This window comes from Ammospiza nelsoni, chromosome 2 (assembly GCF_027579445.1).
Source record: "Ammospiza nelsoni isolate bAmmNel1 chromosome 2, bAmmNel1.pri, whole genome shotgun sequence".
In the NCBI taxonomy this organism is placed as follows: Eukaryota; Metazoa; Chordata; class Aves; order Passeriformes; family Passerellidae; genus Ammospiza; species Ammospiza nelsoni.
The window spans coordinates 33,839,350-33,858,384 of record NC_080634.1 but is presented as its reverse complement, the minus strand read 5'-3'; the positions used below and the strand labels follow the sequence as shown (position 1 = coordinate 33,858,384).

General features: G+C 45.0%; 2 protein-coding genes across 2 annotated transcripts in view; both read left to right on the top strand.

Moving 5' to 3' along the window:
• Positions 1–6,123: 6,123 nt before the first annotated feature.
• On the top strand, positions 6,124–11,608 carry KCTD14 (potassium channel tetramerization domain containing 14). The gene is made up of 2 exons (XM_059466543.1): positions 6,124–6,364; positions 9,886–11,608. The coding sequence occupies exons 1-2, from the start codon at positions 6,296–6,298 to the stop codon at positions 10,555–10,557; spliced, it is 741 nt and encodes a 246-aa protein (XP_059322526.1). The 5' UTR covers positions 6,124–6,295; the 3' UTR covers positions 10,558–11,608.
• Positions 11,609–13,912: 2,304 nt separating this feature from the next.
• Positions 13,913–19,035, top strand: part of INTS4 (integrator complex subunit 4) — a 32,735-nt gene continuing 27,612 nt past the window's right edge. The window contains exons 1-5 of the mRNA XM_059491965.1: positions 13,913–13,966; positions 14,778–14,972; positions 16,942–17,059; positions 17,756–17,862; positions 18,054–18,239. Of these exons, the coding sequence (XP_059347948.1) occupies positions 13,913–13,966; positions 14,778–14,972; positions 16,942–17,059; positions 17,756–17,862; positions 18,054–18,239 (660 nt within the window). The remainder of the gene's footprint in view (positions 13,967–14,777; positions 14,973–16,941; positions 17,060–17,755; positions 17,863–18,053; positions 18,240–19,035) is intronic.

The following is a 19,035-nucleotide window of genomic DNA, read 5'->3' as shown; positions in this document are numbered from 1 at the left end:
GCAAAGGCCACGGGGTGGCTCAGAAGAGATTGCACAGATCCAGGGACATGGTGTAGCTGAGCCCCAGCTGGGCTGGAGCCAAGCGCAGCCCCGTGGCCATCCAGCCCAAGCAGGGCTGGCAGGGGAGGACAGCAGGGGAGGGCCGTGCCCCAGCACTGCATAAAAAGCCCCCGCAGGGCCAGGGAGCAGTGAGCCTGTGAGAAGAGCCCAGAGCAGCAGTGCCAGAGCTGTAGGAGAAGGGCCATGGAGCAGTACTTCTCAGCCACGCAGAAGATGGAGCAGGAGGTGATGTTCCCCAGCCTGCTGCGAGGGGTCTTCCCGCAGGAGGAGGGGGCAGCCCCGGCTGCCGAGAGCCGCACGGACCTCTACGAGCGCTACCAGCTCCTCAAGGCCATCAAGCCCATGGTGGAGAAAGGCCTGGCCTCTGGGGGTGACCAGAGCCCCAGCGGTGCCGACAGTGACACAGACCCAGCCTTAGATGAGGGTGCAGACAGCAATCTGGAAGAACGCCTGTCCCATCATGTCAATGGCTTGCAGCAAGTTCTGACAGACCTCACCAAAAACACCAAGGCCCTGACCCGCAGGTACAGCCAGATCCTGGAGCAGATCAACCTTAGTGAAGATCAGTCCAGCTCTTGAGCCTGCACTTCCCGTCTCTGAGGTAAGAGCTTGGGGACACGCAGTGCCAAGGAAGAGCTGGCTGAGGGGTAACAATACTTTGTCCTCATGCCCCATCAGCTGTGTGGTGTTATAATGTTTGCATCACACCCCCAAATCCCAGGAATTCTGAGTCTGCACTTCACTGCTCAACAGAAACATCCTCCCGTATTAGTCTTTCTCAATTGACATTGGTGCAAGCTGTATCAGCAAACAAAGGCAACTGAATGAGCTCCACACTGTCCCCAAGACTCCCCAGTTTGCAGCACATCCAATGTCTTTCTGCTGCTGGCCAGACACAAATGATCCCAGGGACAAAAGGGATGGGTGGTTGAAATACTGTGACTGGATTCCAGGAGCTGCCAGACACTGGTGCTCCAGTTATTTATCTTTTTTCTCTGGTGGAAAATGCAACAGTCATTTTTAGGGAGGAGTTTGGCACTTTCAGGTTTCCAAATATCAAACTTTGGCACACCACCTGCAAACAGCTCAGACACTTCAGTCTTCCCCTAGCCTGAAAAGGAAAACCATTCTCCATGCTGGTGGGACTTTCATCCCCTGAGGCCCCTTGGGGAGACCTCCCCATGATCCATTAGAGATGGGGCTCATGGCCAAGGTCATTGTAGTGAAATGGAGAGTGTAGAAAAATAATAACAACAGAGGGCATTAACAGGGCTTTACCCTTATTTAGGAAGACAGCCAGACAGCAATGAGGACATCCTGACCATGTGTGTTATCCCCACAGGGTCTGTTCTTCAAGTCCAGTGACACTTCTTCTTGTGAGTCAAGTGCCACTGAAGAGCATCCTTTGTGGGCAGCAAAGAGCTTGGCTGTCTGCCTGCTGGGTGCTGTCTGAACCATCTGACTTGTCCCGTGGCCGATTCTGCCAGCAAGCTTCCTGCTTCATTTCACTCCTGTCCTAGGGGGATTTCTGCGGGGCAGAAATGAGTGGTTTGTGTTGCTGCTTTGTAGAAGGCATCTGTAACTTTGAAAGGATGCTTTTTCCTGCGTGTGCCTAAACCCCTCCAAATCGTCTCTTTGGAAATGTAAATAAAATGCAAACCTTGTGCAGATGTGTCCTGTGTTTCCTATGAGCTGTCACTTCTGTTGAACTACCGTCCCCTGGTACATGAGGGTGAAGGACCTTGGCCACCAAGGCCACGCTTCAGTGCAGGGAGATGAGCTGCGTTTCTTTGGCAAGGCTTTGAGATGAATCTTCCCCCATCTCTCTGTCTCTCCCACCTCGCAAAACCTCAGTAATACTGCCATCATTCTGTGCTTGGAGCTAAATCCCAACCTGCTCCCCAGCATACTTCCTTCCCTCCTACAGCATCCCCTTCTCTCCTGGATTCCCAGCACCGTGTCCTCTCCTGTGAACAACCTGTTGGAATCCTCACAAGCTCCAGCAAAACAGGTGAGGCAGTTCTGCTCCTCCTTGCTTGGTCATGACACACTCCAGAGCTGAGGACAGAGGAGGAGGTGGGGATGCTCAGTTGGAGTAAGAAGGCAGGACCTTGCTCACTTCTGATCCCTGAGAACTGTGGGAAAACCAGGACAAAGCCCTCACTGAGTGGGTGGACAGGAGCTACAAGCTCTTCACAGGCAGGTTGGACCCTTCAGGACAGGTTGAGTCCCACCCCCAAGGGACTCATTTCCTCCCAGACACACCACCCTTGGGAAATCCTCTTGAGCTGGGCACTAGAGGAAAGTGCGCCTTTGCCTGTTCAGAACATTTTAAAAAAATCTCAGCTGTTGAAATAGTGCTCCTTTGGCTGAACAGTGCTTCTCCATCAACTTTCCACTTTTGACTATAAAACTCGAGATCTCTGAGCATCTGTGGTGAGAGGAGGATTGCCACCAAGCCCTGTGCTGCAGGCTCTGGTTGTGTTGTTCGTGTTGCTAGAGGTGCTCTCTGAATCTGCCGTATCACAAAAGTGAAATAACACCCTTCAGGCTGAAATCAGAGACTCATCAGCTCCAAAAGCCTCCATCTAAAATGAGCAGATGTTCTGCAGATGGCATGCGTGTTTCCTCCCTCACCTCCAGCCAGCTCCATGCCTTGCTTATGTATTCATGTTGACCCCTTTAGCGGGGTCCTGATTTCTTGGCAGCAAGTGAAGATCCACAGCACTCTAAAAGGAAGACAAGAGCAGGACCTTCCTGCCTTGCTTTTATTTTAGTGAATCTCTAATTACACAGAAAATAAAAGAGAAAAATTGTTGTGCTGTTTAACAGTGGAATGTACTGTGGCAGCTGAGATCTCAGACACAAGCCTTCAGCTGTGTATCCTGAGAAGGTGGGTGGAGCTGATAAATGGCTGGAAGGCACCAGTTAGGAATGCTGACAGTGTTTGCACAGCACATGGTGTTTGATTTAGGAGTGGTTCTTGAATTGCTGAGTCTCTTAAACAGAGGCTGACAATTCAACATATAAAGAATAAAAACTTGATAAATACTTTTATGGATAGTACTATTTTCCAAACTGATGCACAGTCACAGAATCACAGAGTGGTTTAGGTTGGAAGGGACTTTAAAGATCTCCCAGTTCCAAACCCCCTGCCATGGGCAGGGATGTAACCTACTGGGTCAGTTTTATCAAGGCCCCATCCAACCTAACCTTGAACACTTCAAGGGGTGGGGCAGCCATACTTCTCTGGGCAACCTGTGTCAGTGCCTCATCACTCTCTGAGTAAATGTATGTATCAGCACAGAGATGTTCCAGCTCATGTTATATAAATATTTATACAATTTTCAAAAAGCACATATTTATTCCCCACAAAGTCACTGTCATGTTATTTTTCTTTGGTAAAACCAAATTTCTAAGCACTAATATGATTATTTTTATGATTCATATTGTAGTTGCTGATCCAAGGTCCAGGCACAGGCTAGTTCTTTCATGAAAAAACAGGGAAAGGATGGTCCCTGCCTGAAAGAATTTACAGTCTTGGAAATATCCCTTTTACATAGAATAAAAACTGTGGGCAGAGGAACCACACCAGTATGTTCATCACACTGAGGACAAGCCATGGTTGTTGTAGCAGTAGAAGAGCGTTGTGGACTGTCTGAGCTGGCAACTATTCCTTTTGCTAAAGTGGTAAGGATTTCTGTTGTGGAATTGAATGTCCTTAGCCACCTGTGATTCTAATTTGGGGAAATCTCTCAGATGAGCAAGGTAAACTCATCTACTGCCCTTCACCCTGCCTGAGTGAAAAGCTTGTGTGAGCAGAGAGCTGATGGTCCACCCATCTTTTCATCTCTGCAGCTGCAGAAGGAAAGGTTACCACTCCAGCATTGAAGACATGGTGGGTGTGAACTCTGTCAGCTATATCCAGGATATGATCTGAAACATCTACATAAGTCAGCCCAAAGAATGGGATTTGCAGCCCTTAGAGGTCCAGGACATGCAGATCTTCCAGGTCTCCCTGTTTTCTAGTAAGCATTAATCTTTTAAAATTTATTGCAAGTCACAAAACCTGGGGTCCCAAGCAGACCTCATTGGTGCATCCAGCACTACCAGTTCTGCTGGTCTGGTAAAGGGAAAATTCAAGCATTTCTATTCAAAGCAGCACAGATAACTCAGACAGAGGATGTCATTGAGGATCCCTGAGGATGCTTAAGAGAACCAAAAGCAAAATGTAAGATGGGTTCAGTGATAGGTTTACCCAAATGCACAAAGCATTCAAGAGTCTGGGCCCAGCTTGATGGAGCCTTTCATGAGGACAGGCTTCAAGGGAAGTGAATCAGTCTAAATTCTAACTGGTTTCCCCTCTGTGCCTCAGGCTCCTGCTCAGATCAATGCTGTCTTCTGAGAGGATACAGATCCAGCAAAATTCCTGGGGTATTCAAAGCAAGAAAGCTGGTGTCCATGAGCACAATGCAGATTTTGTGCAAATTATTTCCTTATATACCATACCAACAATTTTCATAATTAATATCTCCCCCAGGAAGATTTTTAAGAAGTGTTGTATTTGTCTGAGCTTTTTCTTTTGGTTGCTGGCAAAAGGAAGCATTTTGAAATAAAAGAGAGTGAGGCAAGGTTGGTAGAGGGGATAACACCTATTATTTAGACCAACAGAAACTGGAAAAAAAAAAGGGAAAAAAACCCCCATGCAAGCTGAAGCAGAATCTGACAGATATGGGAATGTCTCATGGGCCCTAAAACATGGATAGTTTTATCCATCTGTATCAGCTGATCTAAGAAAAGATACTGTCTCTCATTACAAACTTTATGTTACATCTCTGGACAATCATGCCCATGGCAATTTTGCAACCAGAATGAAGCGAAGACACAGAAGTGATGAGTGCCCTGAAGACAAATTTGGAAGCAACAGTGCACTTAGAATGACCTGGAATGAAATAAAGTAGACCTTGAAGGGCTGTGGTCTGGTTCTGGAGAGGTTATTTAGGCTAGCTCTGATGTAACACTCTGTGTTTAATAAATTAACACAGACAGAGAATCATCATAGAATCACAGAGTGGTTTGGATTGGGAAGGAACCTCAAACACTATCTAGTTCTATCCCCACCCCCCACCCCCAACCCTGTCATAAGTGGGGACACCTTCCACTAGAACAGGCTGCTCAAAGCCCCATCTAACCAGGCCTTTAACATTTCCAGGAATGGGGCATCCACAGCTTTCTCAACCTGTGCCAGTGTCTCATCACTCTCACAGTAAAGAATGTCTTCCTTATATCTCACCTAAATCTCTCCTTTTTTATCTTCAAGATGCTCCCCCTTGTCCTGTCATAATGTACTCAGGCAAAAATTCACTCTCCTTTTTTTATAAATCCCCCTTTAAGTACTTTCAAGTTCACCTTCATTACATCCTTGTGAGTGTTTTGATTTTGTGATAGTCTTACAACCACTAAATCTGAGGTGCTGCCCACATTCTATATTTGGTGGATACAGGATATTAGAAAACAATGTCATGCAAAGATAATAATCAAATATTTATGGTCAATTTAAGAGTTTATGTTCAAGCAGAGATTTGGGTTTGGTTTTATTTACCTTGCACAAATTACTCAGTGCCCAGAGATTGTATGGGTGAGGAAGAAAATGCCACCACCTTGGACAGATTGTAGACACCCTGTAGATCTGTCATCAGTGTGAGTGAAAAATGGGATCAGTGAAATTGTTTGGGATAAACTGTGCTTTAAAACAGCAGTGCACTTAGGCCAAAAAGCTGTGAAAGTGTTGACTGGTTTTGATACAATCAGTTGTCAAGGCAGAGGTGGACGCACAGGCGCACCTCACAGGGCTCCCTGGAGGTGCCTCCCTTGGAAGGGATTATTCAGCCCTCAGTCACCACTCACACAGCAGCACACGAGGTGTGTGCTGGCAGCCAGCCTGAGTCCACCCTGCACCTTGCTGGTTGCCAGAAAACTAATGAGCGAATACTTCCGCTTTCAGGCTGTCCCCTCCCCTCTCCCTACACCTGCAGCTAGAACCAGCACTCTGCCTGGGACAACCTGGAACCTCCGTGGCAGCAGCTGGGCTGGGAGCGGGGGAAAGCTGACCCAAGGAAGAAAGACCAAGTGAGAGGATTGGAGCACAGCTGGGAGCCATCCTGCGTGTGGGGTAGGACGCTGGCACTGAGCAGCAGGTTTTCCCAAACAGCTGAGTCCTCAGCTCCTAGGGAAGATGAGCATTTCATCGGAGCACAAGCCCCTTGGGAAGCAGGTCACCGGCAGCCTGCATACGGTGAGTAAGGTATGTCCTCAAGGGCACAATTCCCTCATGCAGGATCAGAGCACCCCTGTTGGGCTACATTTGAGTGGGTTTTTTTCCCCCATATGCTAATCTGAAGACACCAGGCCTTGCCAAATAGATCCCTAAGAAGAAGATTCTAGTTAAAAAGCTATGTCTGTGTGCACCTGTTGTGTTACTGGAGGGCCAGGTCTCTCACAGGCATGCAAGATCTGACAACAGCAAATAACCAGAGTGGTTCTTCTCCTTTGGCAAGAAATGAGATTCAATTAATACAACATGTAATTGGTCAGTTCCCTAAATAAAAGCCTGTTGTAGGTTTTGGGGTTTTCAACAAGTCTTATGAGTGTCATGAGATGCCAAAGCTGCTCTGTGGTGTTGACATGCAGGATCATCAGGTGGGAGCAGTAGTTTTTCTACCTATAAGGAAGATTTTTGGCAGTCTCAGACAAGCAGCATGTTACTAGGTGGGAATCAGTGATGAGATTATTTCTTTTTACTCTTCTCTGCTCTCAGTCTATTGCTAACCAGTTTGTCTTCTTGGTTAAAGCTGAACAATCCCTTCTCCAAACCTCTGTGTATTAAGAAAACCAACCTTCCTACGTTGCACTTTTCAGATGTAAGTTGCAAAATGCTTCCCTATGGAAGTAACTGTTTTACAGATTAGTAAACTGGAGCACAAATAGATGGAATAACTTTCCTGAGTGTCATCTTGCTGGCTAATTACAGAACTGGGAATCAGCTGGTGCCAGTACTTCCAGTCCACTGGGAACCACTTTGATGCCAGGCCAAAACCATTAATCAAGATGCAAGAACATGAAGTTGGCCTACTGTATAAAGGAATAATTGTTTTCTATTTGTATTAGTGACAAACAGCACGAAACATCTGACCTGCCATCTGAAAAAGGAGCAAAGGCTCAAAAGCCTGAGAGTCTCCTGTCAAATGGTCCCTGGTGGAGAGTGCTGTAGGTAGGTCTTGGACTAATAGCAAATCTCCTAGGGAGAAACTTGACTACAGAAACAGCTTTGGGCTGTGTTTTTCAGTAGGTGGAAATCACAAGATAGTCTCAGACAGAATAGTACTTGTCTTCTTGACCCAAGTGTAAATGATTGCTCTTGAAATGAAACTGCCCACACTAGTGCAAAGCAATATTCCAGCAGGGTCTTTGACCTGAATCTCCTCTTGCTTCCCTGGCTTGCTTAGGGTGTGAGAAAATTTCTGCTAAATCTGATAGTTTGCTCCTGTTTAAAGGAAAAGTCTCCATTGCACCAGGCTGTCTGTTCCTAGTCCCATCCTTTTGTCAGTTCTGCGCTCGTTAAATCCTCTGTCAGCCAATCCAGCTCACTAAGATGAAAGAGAAGCAGAGCTGGCATGAGGTGAGCAAGACAGCACACAGAGAGGTACAAGGACAGAACAGGGAGAGGGCACAGGAGGCCCCCCTTCTCTTGGTGTGTGCTGTGAGATCAGCTCACGTCATCCCGTGGGTCTGTAGCCATGTGATCCAGCTAAGCACTTAAGTACACACTTCACCTGGGGCATGTGACCAGCAGCATTGAGGCAGTTCCTTTTGTGATCAGATCCAAGAAAGTGCAGGTGAACTGCTGAAAAATAGGGCTGTTTATTGACTGACGCCTTCCCAATGGCAGGTGTGGCCTGGCCTGGCTTGTGACTTGCATTACAGTAGTGCTGGCAGGAGGAAAAGAACTCACTCCTTTCTTTCTTTCTTTCTTTCTTTCTTTTTCTTTCTTTCTTTCTTTCTTTCTTTCTTTCTTTCTTTCTTTCTTTCTTTCTTTCTTTCTTTCTTTCTTTCTTTCTTTCTTTCTTTCTTTCTTTCTTTCTTTCTTTCTTTCTTTCTTTCTTTCTTTCTTTCTTTCTTTCTTTCTTTCTTTCTTTCTTTCTTTCTTCTTCTTTCTTTCTTTCTTTCTTTCTTTCTTTCTTTCTTTCTTTCTTTCTTTCTTTCTTTCTTTCTTTCTTTCTTTCTTTCTTTCTTTCTTTCTTTCTTTCTTTCTTTCTTTCTTTCTTTCTTTCTTTCTCTCTTTCTCTCTTTCTCTGTTCTCTCTCTATCTCTCTTTCTCTCTTTCTCTCTTTCTCTCTTTCTCTCTTTCTCTCTTTCTCTCTTTCTCTCTTTCTCTCTTTCTCTCTTTCTCTCTTTCTCTCTTTCTCTCTTTCTTTCTTTCTTTCTTTCTTTCTTTCTTTCTTTCTTTCTTTCTTTCTTTTTCTTTCTCTCTTTCTCTCTTTCCCTCTTTCTCTCTCTCTTTCTCTCTCTCTTTCTCTTTCTCTCTTTCTCTCTTTCTTTCCTTTTCTTATCATCTACTGAGTACTACATAAAATGACCAAGTGCAAAGGGAAGCTAGTAAAATTTTTCAGAACTGAACATACAAGAAGGTCAATTTAAAAAGTCCAGCTTTCCAGGCATTCAGGCCTCCTTCAATTCACACAATGGTGTTAATACAGAGGGTTAAAAAATGCAAACAAACACACAATCTTTACTTTTTTTCCATTTTAAGTCCATGTCAGTTGCATGAAATTTTTCCTTTCCTTCCTAACTAAAGCCATCATACATTTTTAGGTGCTTTGCTAAAGAGCTTCTGTCCTGCACCTCTGACCTGATGGATTTTTATGTGTTACTTCAGTGTTTGCAGCTGAACCCCTAGATGAGTGGAAGCCAATTCCACCTATTTATAAAGTTTTAAAGGCTTTAGTTTCTCCTTTAAAGAGGAAAGAACGGTTCAGATTATAAAAATGAAATAGCACAGCTTTGGGCTCTATCTTTGTCCCTCTGCACATGGGGTGGGTGAGAGCTCATGTACTGCTCTTGCTGTAGGTGGCCCACAGGGACAATGTTTGTGAGCTGCTTAGGAGATCAGTGTTGGTCCTGTAGTCACTCCCAGCTTTCCTGGGCAGGGTACTTCTTTTCCCTCTTTCCCACCAGGAAAATGGCACTTTCCTACATCCCAAAGATGAGGTGAGGACTTAGTCATTTAGAAATGTCCAAGTCTTTGCTGCTCTGGAGGTGAGAGCTGTATAAGCATCCTGCATCTGCTTTTTCCAATAAATCAAGTGGAGGTTCCCATCTGATACCCACAAAATGGGAGCTCATATTGTTCTTCACACCATCATTCCATCTCCAGCTGTAGTAATTACATATCCTCTGAACAGAGGACATAGTTCTCCCAGGATTTTAGAAGCTGTGGGAAACTTAGAGGAAAGAATTCAAACAATTATTATCTGTCTTTCTGTAACCATTGTTTATAGATATGATTCTCCAGAGTGTGCAATTCATAGTTCACCAATAGTGTGAGAGAAGATTCCTAAAGGCCAATCAGGTTTTAGGTCCACCACTGTTTCTATCAGAACTGTAGATTTCTAAAAATAAAGTGTCTTCTCATGCCTTCTGATGATGGAGTCTCTGTATAGCCTTTGGCTGTTCCCAATACAATAATCTATCTTTTCCTTGACACTTCCATGTTGATGACCTCAGACTGATAATGCACATGGCTTTTTGTCACTATTTTTTTTTCAGTTGTCACCAATTGTGGAGTTAAATGTTGGTGGGGAGATGTACACGACAACACTGAGCACCTTGAAGAAACACCCTGGCTCCAAGCTGGCAGAGATGTTCACCGGCCAGCCCAAACTCAGGACTGACTCTGAAGGGAGGTTCTTCATCGACAGGCCAGGCACCTACTTCAAATACATCTTGGAGTACCTGCGCAGTAACCAAGTGCCCACCCAGTGCATCCAGGACGTCTACAAGGAGGCGTTGTTCTATGACATAGAGCCTTTGATCAAGCAGCTTGAGGACTCCCCGCAGATCTTTGGGGAGCTCGTGGCGAGGAGGCAGTTTCTGGCCCGCGTGCCCAACTACAGCGAGAACATCGAGCTGATGATCCACATCGCGAGGGCGGAAGCGGTTGCGTCCCGACAGTCCAGCGTCATCGTATGTGTGGTCAGAACCGAGGAGGACGCAGCCAGGTGTCAGGATGCCTTGAACAGTTTGGACATGGATAAAAAATCCGTGGTGAAGTTTGGCCCCTGGAAGGCTGTGCCCAGTATTTCGGATCTGCTGGACTGCATTCAAATGGACGTTGAAGCCAAAGGGTACAAAATATCCTTTCAGCCCCATGTTGCTGAAAAAGGTTTTCGCTTCAAGTCGCATGACTTCTTCTACAAGTTCTTGTTCACCTGGTGGTAGCAAAGTGCTACCATTGATAGGGAACATCAGAAAGCAATCACTGGAACAAATTAACCTGGACTGTGGAGAATAAAACACGAGCTATCGGAAGGATAGGAAGAAACACACAGGCCAACAAAAGGATCTCCTTTGTCTGTTTTCCATATCAAAGAACACTTAAGAGCCACTTTACTTGGGATTTAGGGGATAACTTTTTAGAGGTTTTAAAAGGCTCCAGAAAAAGGAGGAATTTCACTCTTCAGTGTTGCTTACTATTCATTCAGTTCAAAGAGATGGATCTGTGAATTGAGCCAACCTCACTCAACCCAAGGGAAATGAATAATCCCAAATATGTCTGGTGGACATGTAGAGTTGCTCTCTCACTGCAAATGGGAACAGGCTGCATATGTGGAAATCCTGACTGAAACAATGATATTACCACATACTCAAATTAAATTTGGTTTCTAAATGGGAAGGCAAAAGCTATTCTTCTCCCGCCTTTCTACACTAGAATCAGGGTTAAAAGGAAGGATTCAGTGTCCTGTGATCACTTCTTCTTTCTCCAGCAGACAGGCTACTCTCTAGTCAATGTATTTATTACCATTGTTTATTATTTGTTCTGAAGGAAAGACAGAGAACCTCAGCTACGGCCCCGGATAAACAAAAGGCAAAAATACCATCACTGATTTGAGGAGCTTATAATCTAAGGACACACACGCCTCTTTCAGACCACACAATCTTAATCTTTTTCTTGTGACACTCATTATTATGATGATGCTATTTCTAACTATATAAGCTCCTGGAAGAATTGGGAAAACCTGCCATGATTTGGTGGGAAGGAAGTGGTGCTGAAGCAACAGCCTGCAAATTCTCTTTTACCAAACACAAGTTACATTGTACAAGGCATTTTAAAAAAATCTTAGAATTTGAAAGTTTATTTTTATACTGGAAATGGCTTGGGTTTAATCACTCTGAGAATCATAATGACTGATTTGATAAAGACCATATTTCCTTCTTGGAGGATGGATTTCTTCCAGTCAAGGACAATAACCATAGAATCATAGAATGGTCCCTGGGATTTCAAATAAAGAAATTTTTAAATTTTTTTGAATTTTGCAGAAGTGCTTTATTTAGTGACATTTCCCCCTCAAGATCCCTGAATTCTAAAGACCTGAAGTTTTGTCTTTAGGATAACAGATTTGAGCCACTCCTAATTAAGCTGTGCTTCAGATGTGCTTATCCTAGCATGGACCTCCCCCCAGTGACAGCCGTGAGTCACTCCAGGCTGCAGGGTAGTTCTGCTCTAGGTGTGAAGGGACTCTGAGACCTCTCACATTCATAGCCTCGGTAAGAATGGACACAGTCAGTGTCTGAGAGGACAAAAAGGTTTCAGAAAGAGGCTCTTTTGATCCTAACCAATTGGTTGGTGGTGCTCAGCCTGGAAGAAGAGAGATTGAGGAGGCCTCCCAGTAGACAAAAGGCTGCTTTAAAGAGATCTGTTACACTTTGTCCATACTAAGGGTGGGGAAACTTGCTTAAGTCACAACACCAGAGATGAAAATTAGATATTAGGAGAAAAAAAAATCTCAGTATAGAATAGTTAAAGCCTCATACCAATCAATCTCTTAAGTCTATAGGACTGCTGCCATGAGAACCTTTAATTGGCACACACTAAAATTCTGTGTTCAGTTTGGGGCCCTTCACTCCAAGAAGGACATTGAGGCCCTGGAGTGTCCTGAAGAAGGGCAGTGGAGATGGGGAAACGTCTGGAGCACAGGTCTGATGAGGAGAGGCTGAGGGAGCTGGGGGTGTTCAGCCTGGAGAAAAGGAGGCTCAGGGGCGACCTTATCGCTCTCTACAACTCCTGAGAGGAGGGTGCAGCCAGGTGAGAGACAGATCAAGGAAAATGGCCTCAAGTTCTGCCAGGAATACCATCAGGAAAAGTTTATTCACTGAAAGGGTCATCAGATATTGGAACAGGCTGCCCAAGGAATTGGTCACCATCCCTGGAAGTGCTCAAAAAATGTGTGGATGTGGCACTCAGGGACAGAGTTTAGTGGTGGGCTTGGCAGTGCTGGATTAATGGCTGAACTTGATGATCTTAGACATTTTTTCTGACTTTAGTGATTCCACAGTTCTGCTGGAAAGAATTTTTCTAATTATTTTCAATTAATTGTTTTAATTAATCATAAGAAGTATATTATTTATTAGCATTGTATTGGTCCTAAGTCACTTTTAGCCAGCACGTAGAAAGTTTCCTTACACAAACTGTTATTGTTAGAGTTTGATTGGGAAAATCATTGAAACTTTAAGCTTTGCTAAACTAGCCCTGATATGCTTTGGTGAACAAAACCTGCGAGAGAGAGAGAGATGTATTTCTGAAAGTGGACACAAAAAATGCAGAATGTATAGATTACAAGGGCATTTTGCAGAAACCAGAAGATAGCAGAGACTCCTCAGTATGTGCTGCAAAACTCCCTACCTGGGAGAGAGATAGCGAAAATACTGAGAAATGGGGACTGGTTAACATGAGAAGCAAGAATAAATAACCAGTAGAGGACAGAATACTAATTAATGAAGATAATTATGTCATTTAGAACCAATGAGCATTCATTTCTTTGTTTGCTAAAAAAAGTAGAAAAAGGTGGGAAAGTCAGCTTAAAATCGAATACTAGTGTTAGGAAAATTTATCTACAACAAACATCAGAGGTTTATGTCCAAAAAAGAGACAGAAGAGTTCTTTTACTTTATTTGAATAAAGGGAGAGGCCATGGGGCATACCCCTGGGATCTCTTAAATTTTTGGAGGACGAAGCCTCCTTTTTTTCCTAATTTCCTGGGCATTGGCTGAGGTACTTGAGAGGTACAGACTTCCCAATACACCTGATACCAAAGATTGCCCTCTAATGTATAACCCTCCCTTTTAATTCTTAATTCTTATAGAATTTAGGGTTTTTCTTCCCCATTGCTTCTTTCATCTTTCAGTGTCTTATTTCATTTATCAGCAAACCTAAAGATTATTTGTAAAAGCAAATATCTTTTCCCATTCATCAATCAGTGGAATCTTTCCCATTGTTCCTTTTATCTCCCAGTGCTAGTTTTATTTACCAGCAGACCCACAGCTTGATTGTAAAGACAAATCCGCTATTCCTCTCGCTAGTGAAACCTGGATGTACTTTGTGGGGAAAGAGCGTGGGACACCCACCCTGGGGCGGGGCGGGCGGGCCGAGTCGCGGCCGCCATGTTGGTCCCGCGTCCCCATGGCAACGGGAGGCCGCCGGACCATCGAGTGCGGCCTCCGGGCGGAAAGAGAGGCCGCGCCTGGGCCCCTCCCGCCACAGCTCTATGGTTCCACTTCCGGGTTGCGCGGCGGCGTCATGGCGGCGCACCTGAAGAAGCGGGTGTACGAGGAGTTCACCAAGGTGGTCCAGGTAACATGACCCCCCTGGGCCAGGATGGACGCTCCGAGCTCTGCCGTGTGGCGGGAGGTGCCGGCGGGTGAGGCGGAGCTGTGGGGAAAGCCGCCGGCCCAGCCCGGCGCCGAGCCTAGGAGTGCTCCCCGCTCGCCAGGCGTCGGGGCTGGGGCGGCCCCTGAGGGGTTGGGGAGGAGCGGGGCCGGTCGGCCCCGAGTTTAGGAAGGCTGGAGCTGCTGAAGGGGAGAGGTCTGAGGGAGGGTGTTCTCCTCAGGGTGAAGAGGGAGAGAGGTTGTGGAGTGTCCCTCACTAGAGATACTCAAGAAGCGTCCGGGCGCAGTCCTGTGCAGTGTGCTCTGGGATGACCCTGCTTGAGAGGGAGGTTGGACGAGGTGATCCCCTGTGATCCCTTCCAACCAGACCCGTTTTGTTGGTTCTTTGACCTGAGCAGGGCCGGCACTGCTGCGGGGAAGAGGAAGCATCCCCCAGCCAGCGACTGGGGAAGGAACTACAGCGGCTGTCTGGGCTGCTCCAGGCCGGTGGGAGTGGGAGAAGCCGGTGTTTGCCCTGGATTCGTTGTTTGGTGTTGGAAGCAGCTGGATTTCACCCAGCCTAGGGTGGGGAGAGGCCGTGTTTTGCAGGGATGGGGACTACCTGGGCAGGACAGTAACAACCACAGTGGTCTGAGGGTGGGTGTCTCCCTGAGACAGATGAAGGAGGGGCTAGTGACCCCCCTGGGACATGAGAGCTTCCTTAGGCCTCCACATGTTCAGTCTGGGCAGGAGTGGGTCTGGATGCACTGTTTCTGAGCCTGTCCCTCTGCCCACAGCAGCAGCATGAGGACCTGTCCACCAAGAAGCTGCGGCTGACCAAGCCCAGCAAGTCAGCAGCGCTGCACGTGGACCTGTGCAAAGCCACCTCGCCTGCTGATGCCTTGCAGTACCTGCTCCAGTTTGCCAGGAAGCCCGTGGAAGTGGAGAGCGTGGAAGGGGTTGTCAGGATCCTGCTGGAGCATTATTACAAGGTGGGGAAGCTGGGAGCCAAACATGCTTGCTCCTTCTGCTCCTGTTTGCTTGGTGTGGGATGTTGAACAGGGGCTCACAGACTCCTCCTGTGTTGCTGACTCAGTCTGGGCTGAGAGTGAACAGCTGTAGCCCTTGACCCAAGTGATTTCTGATTGTGTTACTTGGTCCCTGTGCTGATAGTTTCAGCAGCCTGTGACAAGTTATCCCTGCTCATGGCCTGTGTGCAAGTTAACTTGGCAAGGGACAAAAGACCTGTCAAGTTTTCCAGGGAACCGGGATTTTGCAGCTGGGAACCCAGCTGTCTAGAGCTGTTTCAGCTTTATCTAACACTTTCCTGACTGATGTGTCCTTACCTTGTTCTTCATTTTCTCTAGCAGTGGAGAAACCTTTTAGCTATTGCTTATGTGGTGAAAACCAGCACTTTTAAAGTCCCAGAATCATGGAGTGGTTTGGGTTGGAAGGGACATTAAAGATCATCCACTTCTGACCCCTCTGCTAGGGCAGGGACACCTTCTGTTAGACCAGGTTGTCCAAGGCTCCATCCAGCCTGGCCTTGAGCACTTCCAGGCATGAGGCAGCTTCCCTGGACAACCTTTGCTGGGCCAGTACCTCACTGCCCTCTCAGTAAAGAATTTCTGCTTAATATCTGCTTAAAGAATTTTCTGCTATGAAAAAAGCTGTCAGAGATCAGTCTCTTCTCCAATTAATAAGCAGTAGAACAAGGAAATGGCCTCAAGCTGCTCCAAGCAGGTTTAGATTGGATATTTGGAAAACTTTCCAAAAAGTTTTGAAAAGATTATCAAGCACTGGAACAGGCTGCCCAGGGCAGTGGTTGTGTCACCATCCCTGAAGGTATTTCAAAGATGGGTAGATGTGGCACTTGGGGACACAGTTTAGTGGTAGACTTGTTAGTGTTGGGTTAAGGGTTGGACTTGATGATCTTAGAGGTCTTTTCTAACATAAAGTATTCTCTGAGTCTATGAAATACAGAGTTCCTAGTCAAATAACACAGATTATTTGTGCTTGGAGTTTTTTTATAGCCTGTATTAGAAGAGAGACTCATGAACCTGCAGATGAGATCACACTGGCAAGAACACAGCCTGTTACAGAATCCAGCTTTTAAAAATACTGCTTTCAAAACTGCCATAGCTGACATTATTTTACTTACAGACAAAATTTTCAAAAGAACTTGTTTCTTAGTACTCCATAACACACTTTCCCTGATCATCCAGAAACCTGACCCTGAAAGCTGTAACTGCAGTGGAAGTTATGTGATGATTTATTTGTTTGAAGTGTCATTGTTTTGTTTAAGATGGTCCTGTAGCTTCCTGCTCCCACATGCCTATAGATTTTGGTAGGGCAGTCCCCATGTAGTCCTGATGACAGTGTCCATTGTTCAAACACATAACTTCAACCCTAAAATAAAAAACTCTTCTCAGTTCAGTTGAGAAAGGGACTGCTACCTTGGGTGTCACATTTGTCACTTGGAGGCTGTGTGTGGCACTGAAGTCTCCCTTAAACACTAGACAGATATAAATAACAGTTGTAACTGTAAAATTTCTTGTTGAAAGATGGGATATTTGTTACTGTAACTTTTCTGCAACTCTGTGTTCAGTGTTGCACAAATGCTTGGTAAGATCCATGTATGACATCCAGATGACTTTCTGCCTTTCTGCTCTGCATTGGATATCCTTGGCAATACAATGAAAGAGAGACCATCCAGTTATGACCAGAAGTCATGTGTGCATGAGTCTGTAGAAGCCTCAAAAGAAATCTTTAAAATGCATGAACTTTTGAAATTAATTTTACAGGAATATTAATTGATGAGACTTACTTATGTAATTATCACCTGTGACAGCATTTGCTGTTTCTTAAATGAGTAGATGTATGTAGGTAATGTATGCTGTTCTCCTTGTTTTTCTTTAACTTTGCTGTATTGGGTTTTTTTGGGGTGTTGTTTCTTTCCAGGAGAATGATGCCTCTGTAAGGCTGAAGATTGCATCCTTGCTGGGGTTGTTGTCAAAGACTGCAGGATTTTCCCCAGACTGCATTATGGATGATGCCATTAACACCCTTCAGAATGAGAGTAAGTCTCCTTTTTGATGTGGTGCTTGAGGTCTAGGTGGAATCATGCTGTCAAAGCATTTGGGACAGTGGCAAGGCCTTACATCTCAAGTGTATGATTGGGAATTGTTGCTTTGAGTATTTATTTTCTGGTTTTGTGAAGGATGACAGATAACACCATGTTCTGAGGAGGAGAAGAATGTTCCTCTGACCTGCCTGCTCTAAATCTTTGTTCTAAAGGAGTGCAAAATTTGCTTTTGCATCTCCATCTGAGAGCTGTTGCTTCTGAGGTTTTCTGTTCTACAGGACAGTTTTGCTTAAAACTATTTGCTTAAAATATGTTTGAAGAGGAGTTTATTTATATTATGCTGGAGGCCAGCTCATCAAGCTGTATCAAGAGGAGTGTAGCCAGCAGGTCAAGGGAGGAGGGTATTCTGCCCTTTTACTCAGCACTGGTTAGGCCACATCTGGAATACTTTATCCAGTTTTGGGCTCCCCAGTGCCAGATTAGTGCTGGTAAGGTTGGGTGAGTTCAGCAGAACCACTGAGGTGGTAGAGGACTGGAGTATGTGATGTACAAGGCATAGCTGAGGGAGCTGGGCTAGTTCAGGCCTTGAAAGGCTTCAGGATGGCCTTCCAATGTGGATCACTCTGTGATCCTGGAGCTGGTAAGAGTTCAGCAAAGTAGTGCATAGCCTTTCACTCTTCTGTTTTGCAGAGTCTCACCAAGTCCTTGCTCAGCTGCTGGACACCCTGTTAGTGATTGGCACAAAACTCCCAGACAATCCATCTGTCAGGATGAGACTGGTAGAGGTAGCCTGCAAGGTAAGGAGGCCTCCCTGGGCCAGGAAACTTTTGTCACGGCCACAGAAAAAAAGAAAGGTAGTCAGTATTTAAATTATTTCTGTTTTTCTCAACAAACTGTTACAATACTAAGATTAATAACTGCTAGGAAACATAGCACGATGTTTCAAAGTTATGAATCCAGTTACATGTGCTCATCTCTTCTTCCACAGCATCTGACAGATTCTTCTCATGGTGTAAGGAATAAGTGTCTTCAACTAATTGGCTGTCTTGGCCCAGTGGAAAAAGGTGTTGCAAAAGAGGCTGAAAGCCAGGCGGCCAAAGATGTCCAGAAGATAATAGGAGATCATTTTAATGATCAGGACCCTCGAGTTAGGACTGCAGCTATAAAAGCCATGGTAAGTGTAGCTGGTACTGTGGAAGAAATGGTTTGGAGTCATATCAGGGAGCTGAGAGAGGGCTGCAAACTAACACAGAAGTTTGTTTTAGAGATTATTTTAATTAACTTAGTAAAAGCCTGTTCAGTGTATCAGAATTACCTGAAAAAATAAGCTAGGTCTTGAAATATCAGAGTAACATGAGATCTTAAAGGACATTTGAGTGATTCATAACTTCTGTTTCAGGTATAGCTGAAGAAGCTTTTTCAACTTGTTCATTCTTTTGAGTGTGTGTAGGCTCTTTCTTTTAGAGACAAATTTATATCTTGATTTTGGTTACCAGAACTACAAGAAACCACTAGTGCTCCAAAATGCAGTAGGTATCTGTTTATGATAGGAAGCCTGTGTGAAAAGTCCAGAAAGAATTTAGTTTGTTTGTTTTAGAGCAAACATTTATGTATTGCCTCATGATTGCATTCATTAGCATTCTCTAATTGTTCATGAGATATACTATATACTGGAGTTTTTTTGTGTGGGGACCCTTCAGAAGCTTTTAGCTTTGAAGAAATGCAAGCAAAGACCATGCATTTCAAAATACTGCTTAATGTGAGTTGCCTGTGAGTGTATGGGGATACAGAAGTTTCTCTATTACTCCTAAAGTTTATAATAATGTTCCATCTACTGTGATGGTCAATGAGGATCTTTGAATTAATGTTATTTAACTCCAGAGAAAGAAGGAAGATGCATTTGAGGAGGTCAGATTGCACGTGAATCTCTCTGAAATCTCCCTCTCCTAGATGTTGTACTTACTCATCCT

What these genes read in the sequence shown, in the direction of transcription:
- KCTD14 (XM_059466543.1), top strand. Translation starts at nt 6,296, where the DNA reads ATGAGCATTTCATCGGAGCACAAGCCCCTTGGGAAGCAGGTCACCGGC. An exon ending in GCCTGCATACGGTGAGTAAG is followed by an intron (nt 6,365 to 9,885) that starts GTATGTCCTCAA and finishes TTTTTTTTTCAG; the next exon opens with TTGTCACCAATTGTGGAGTT.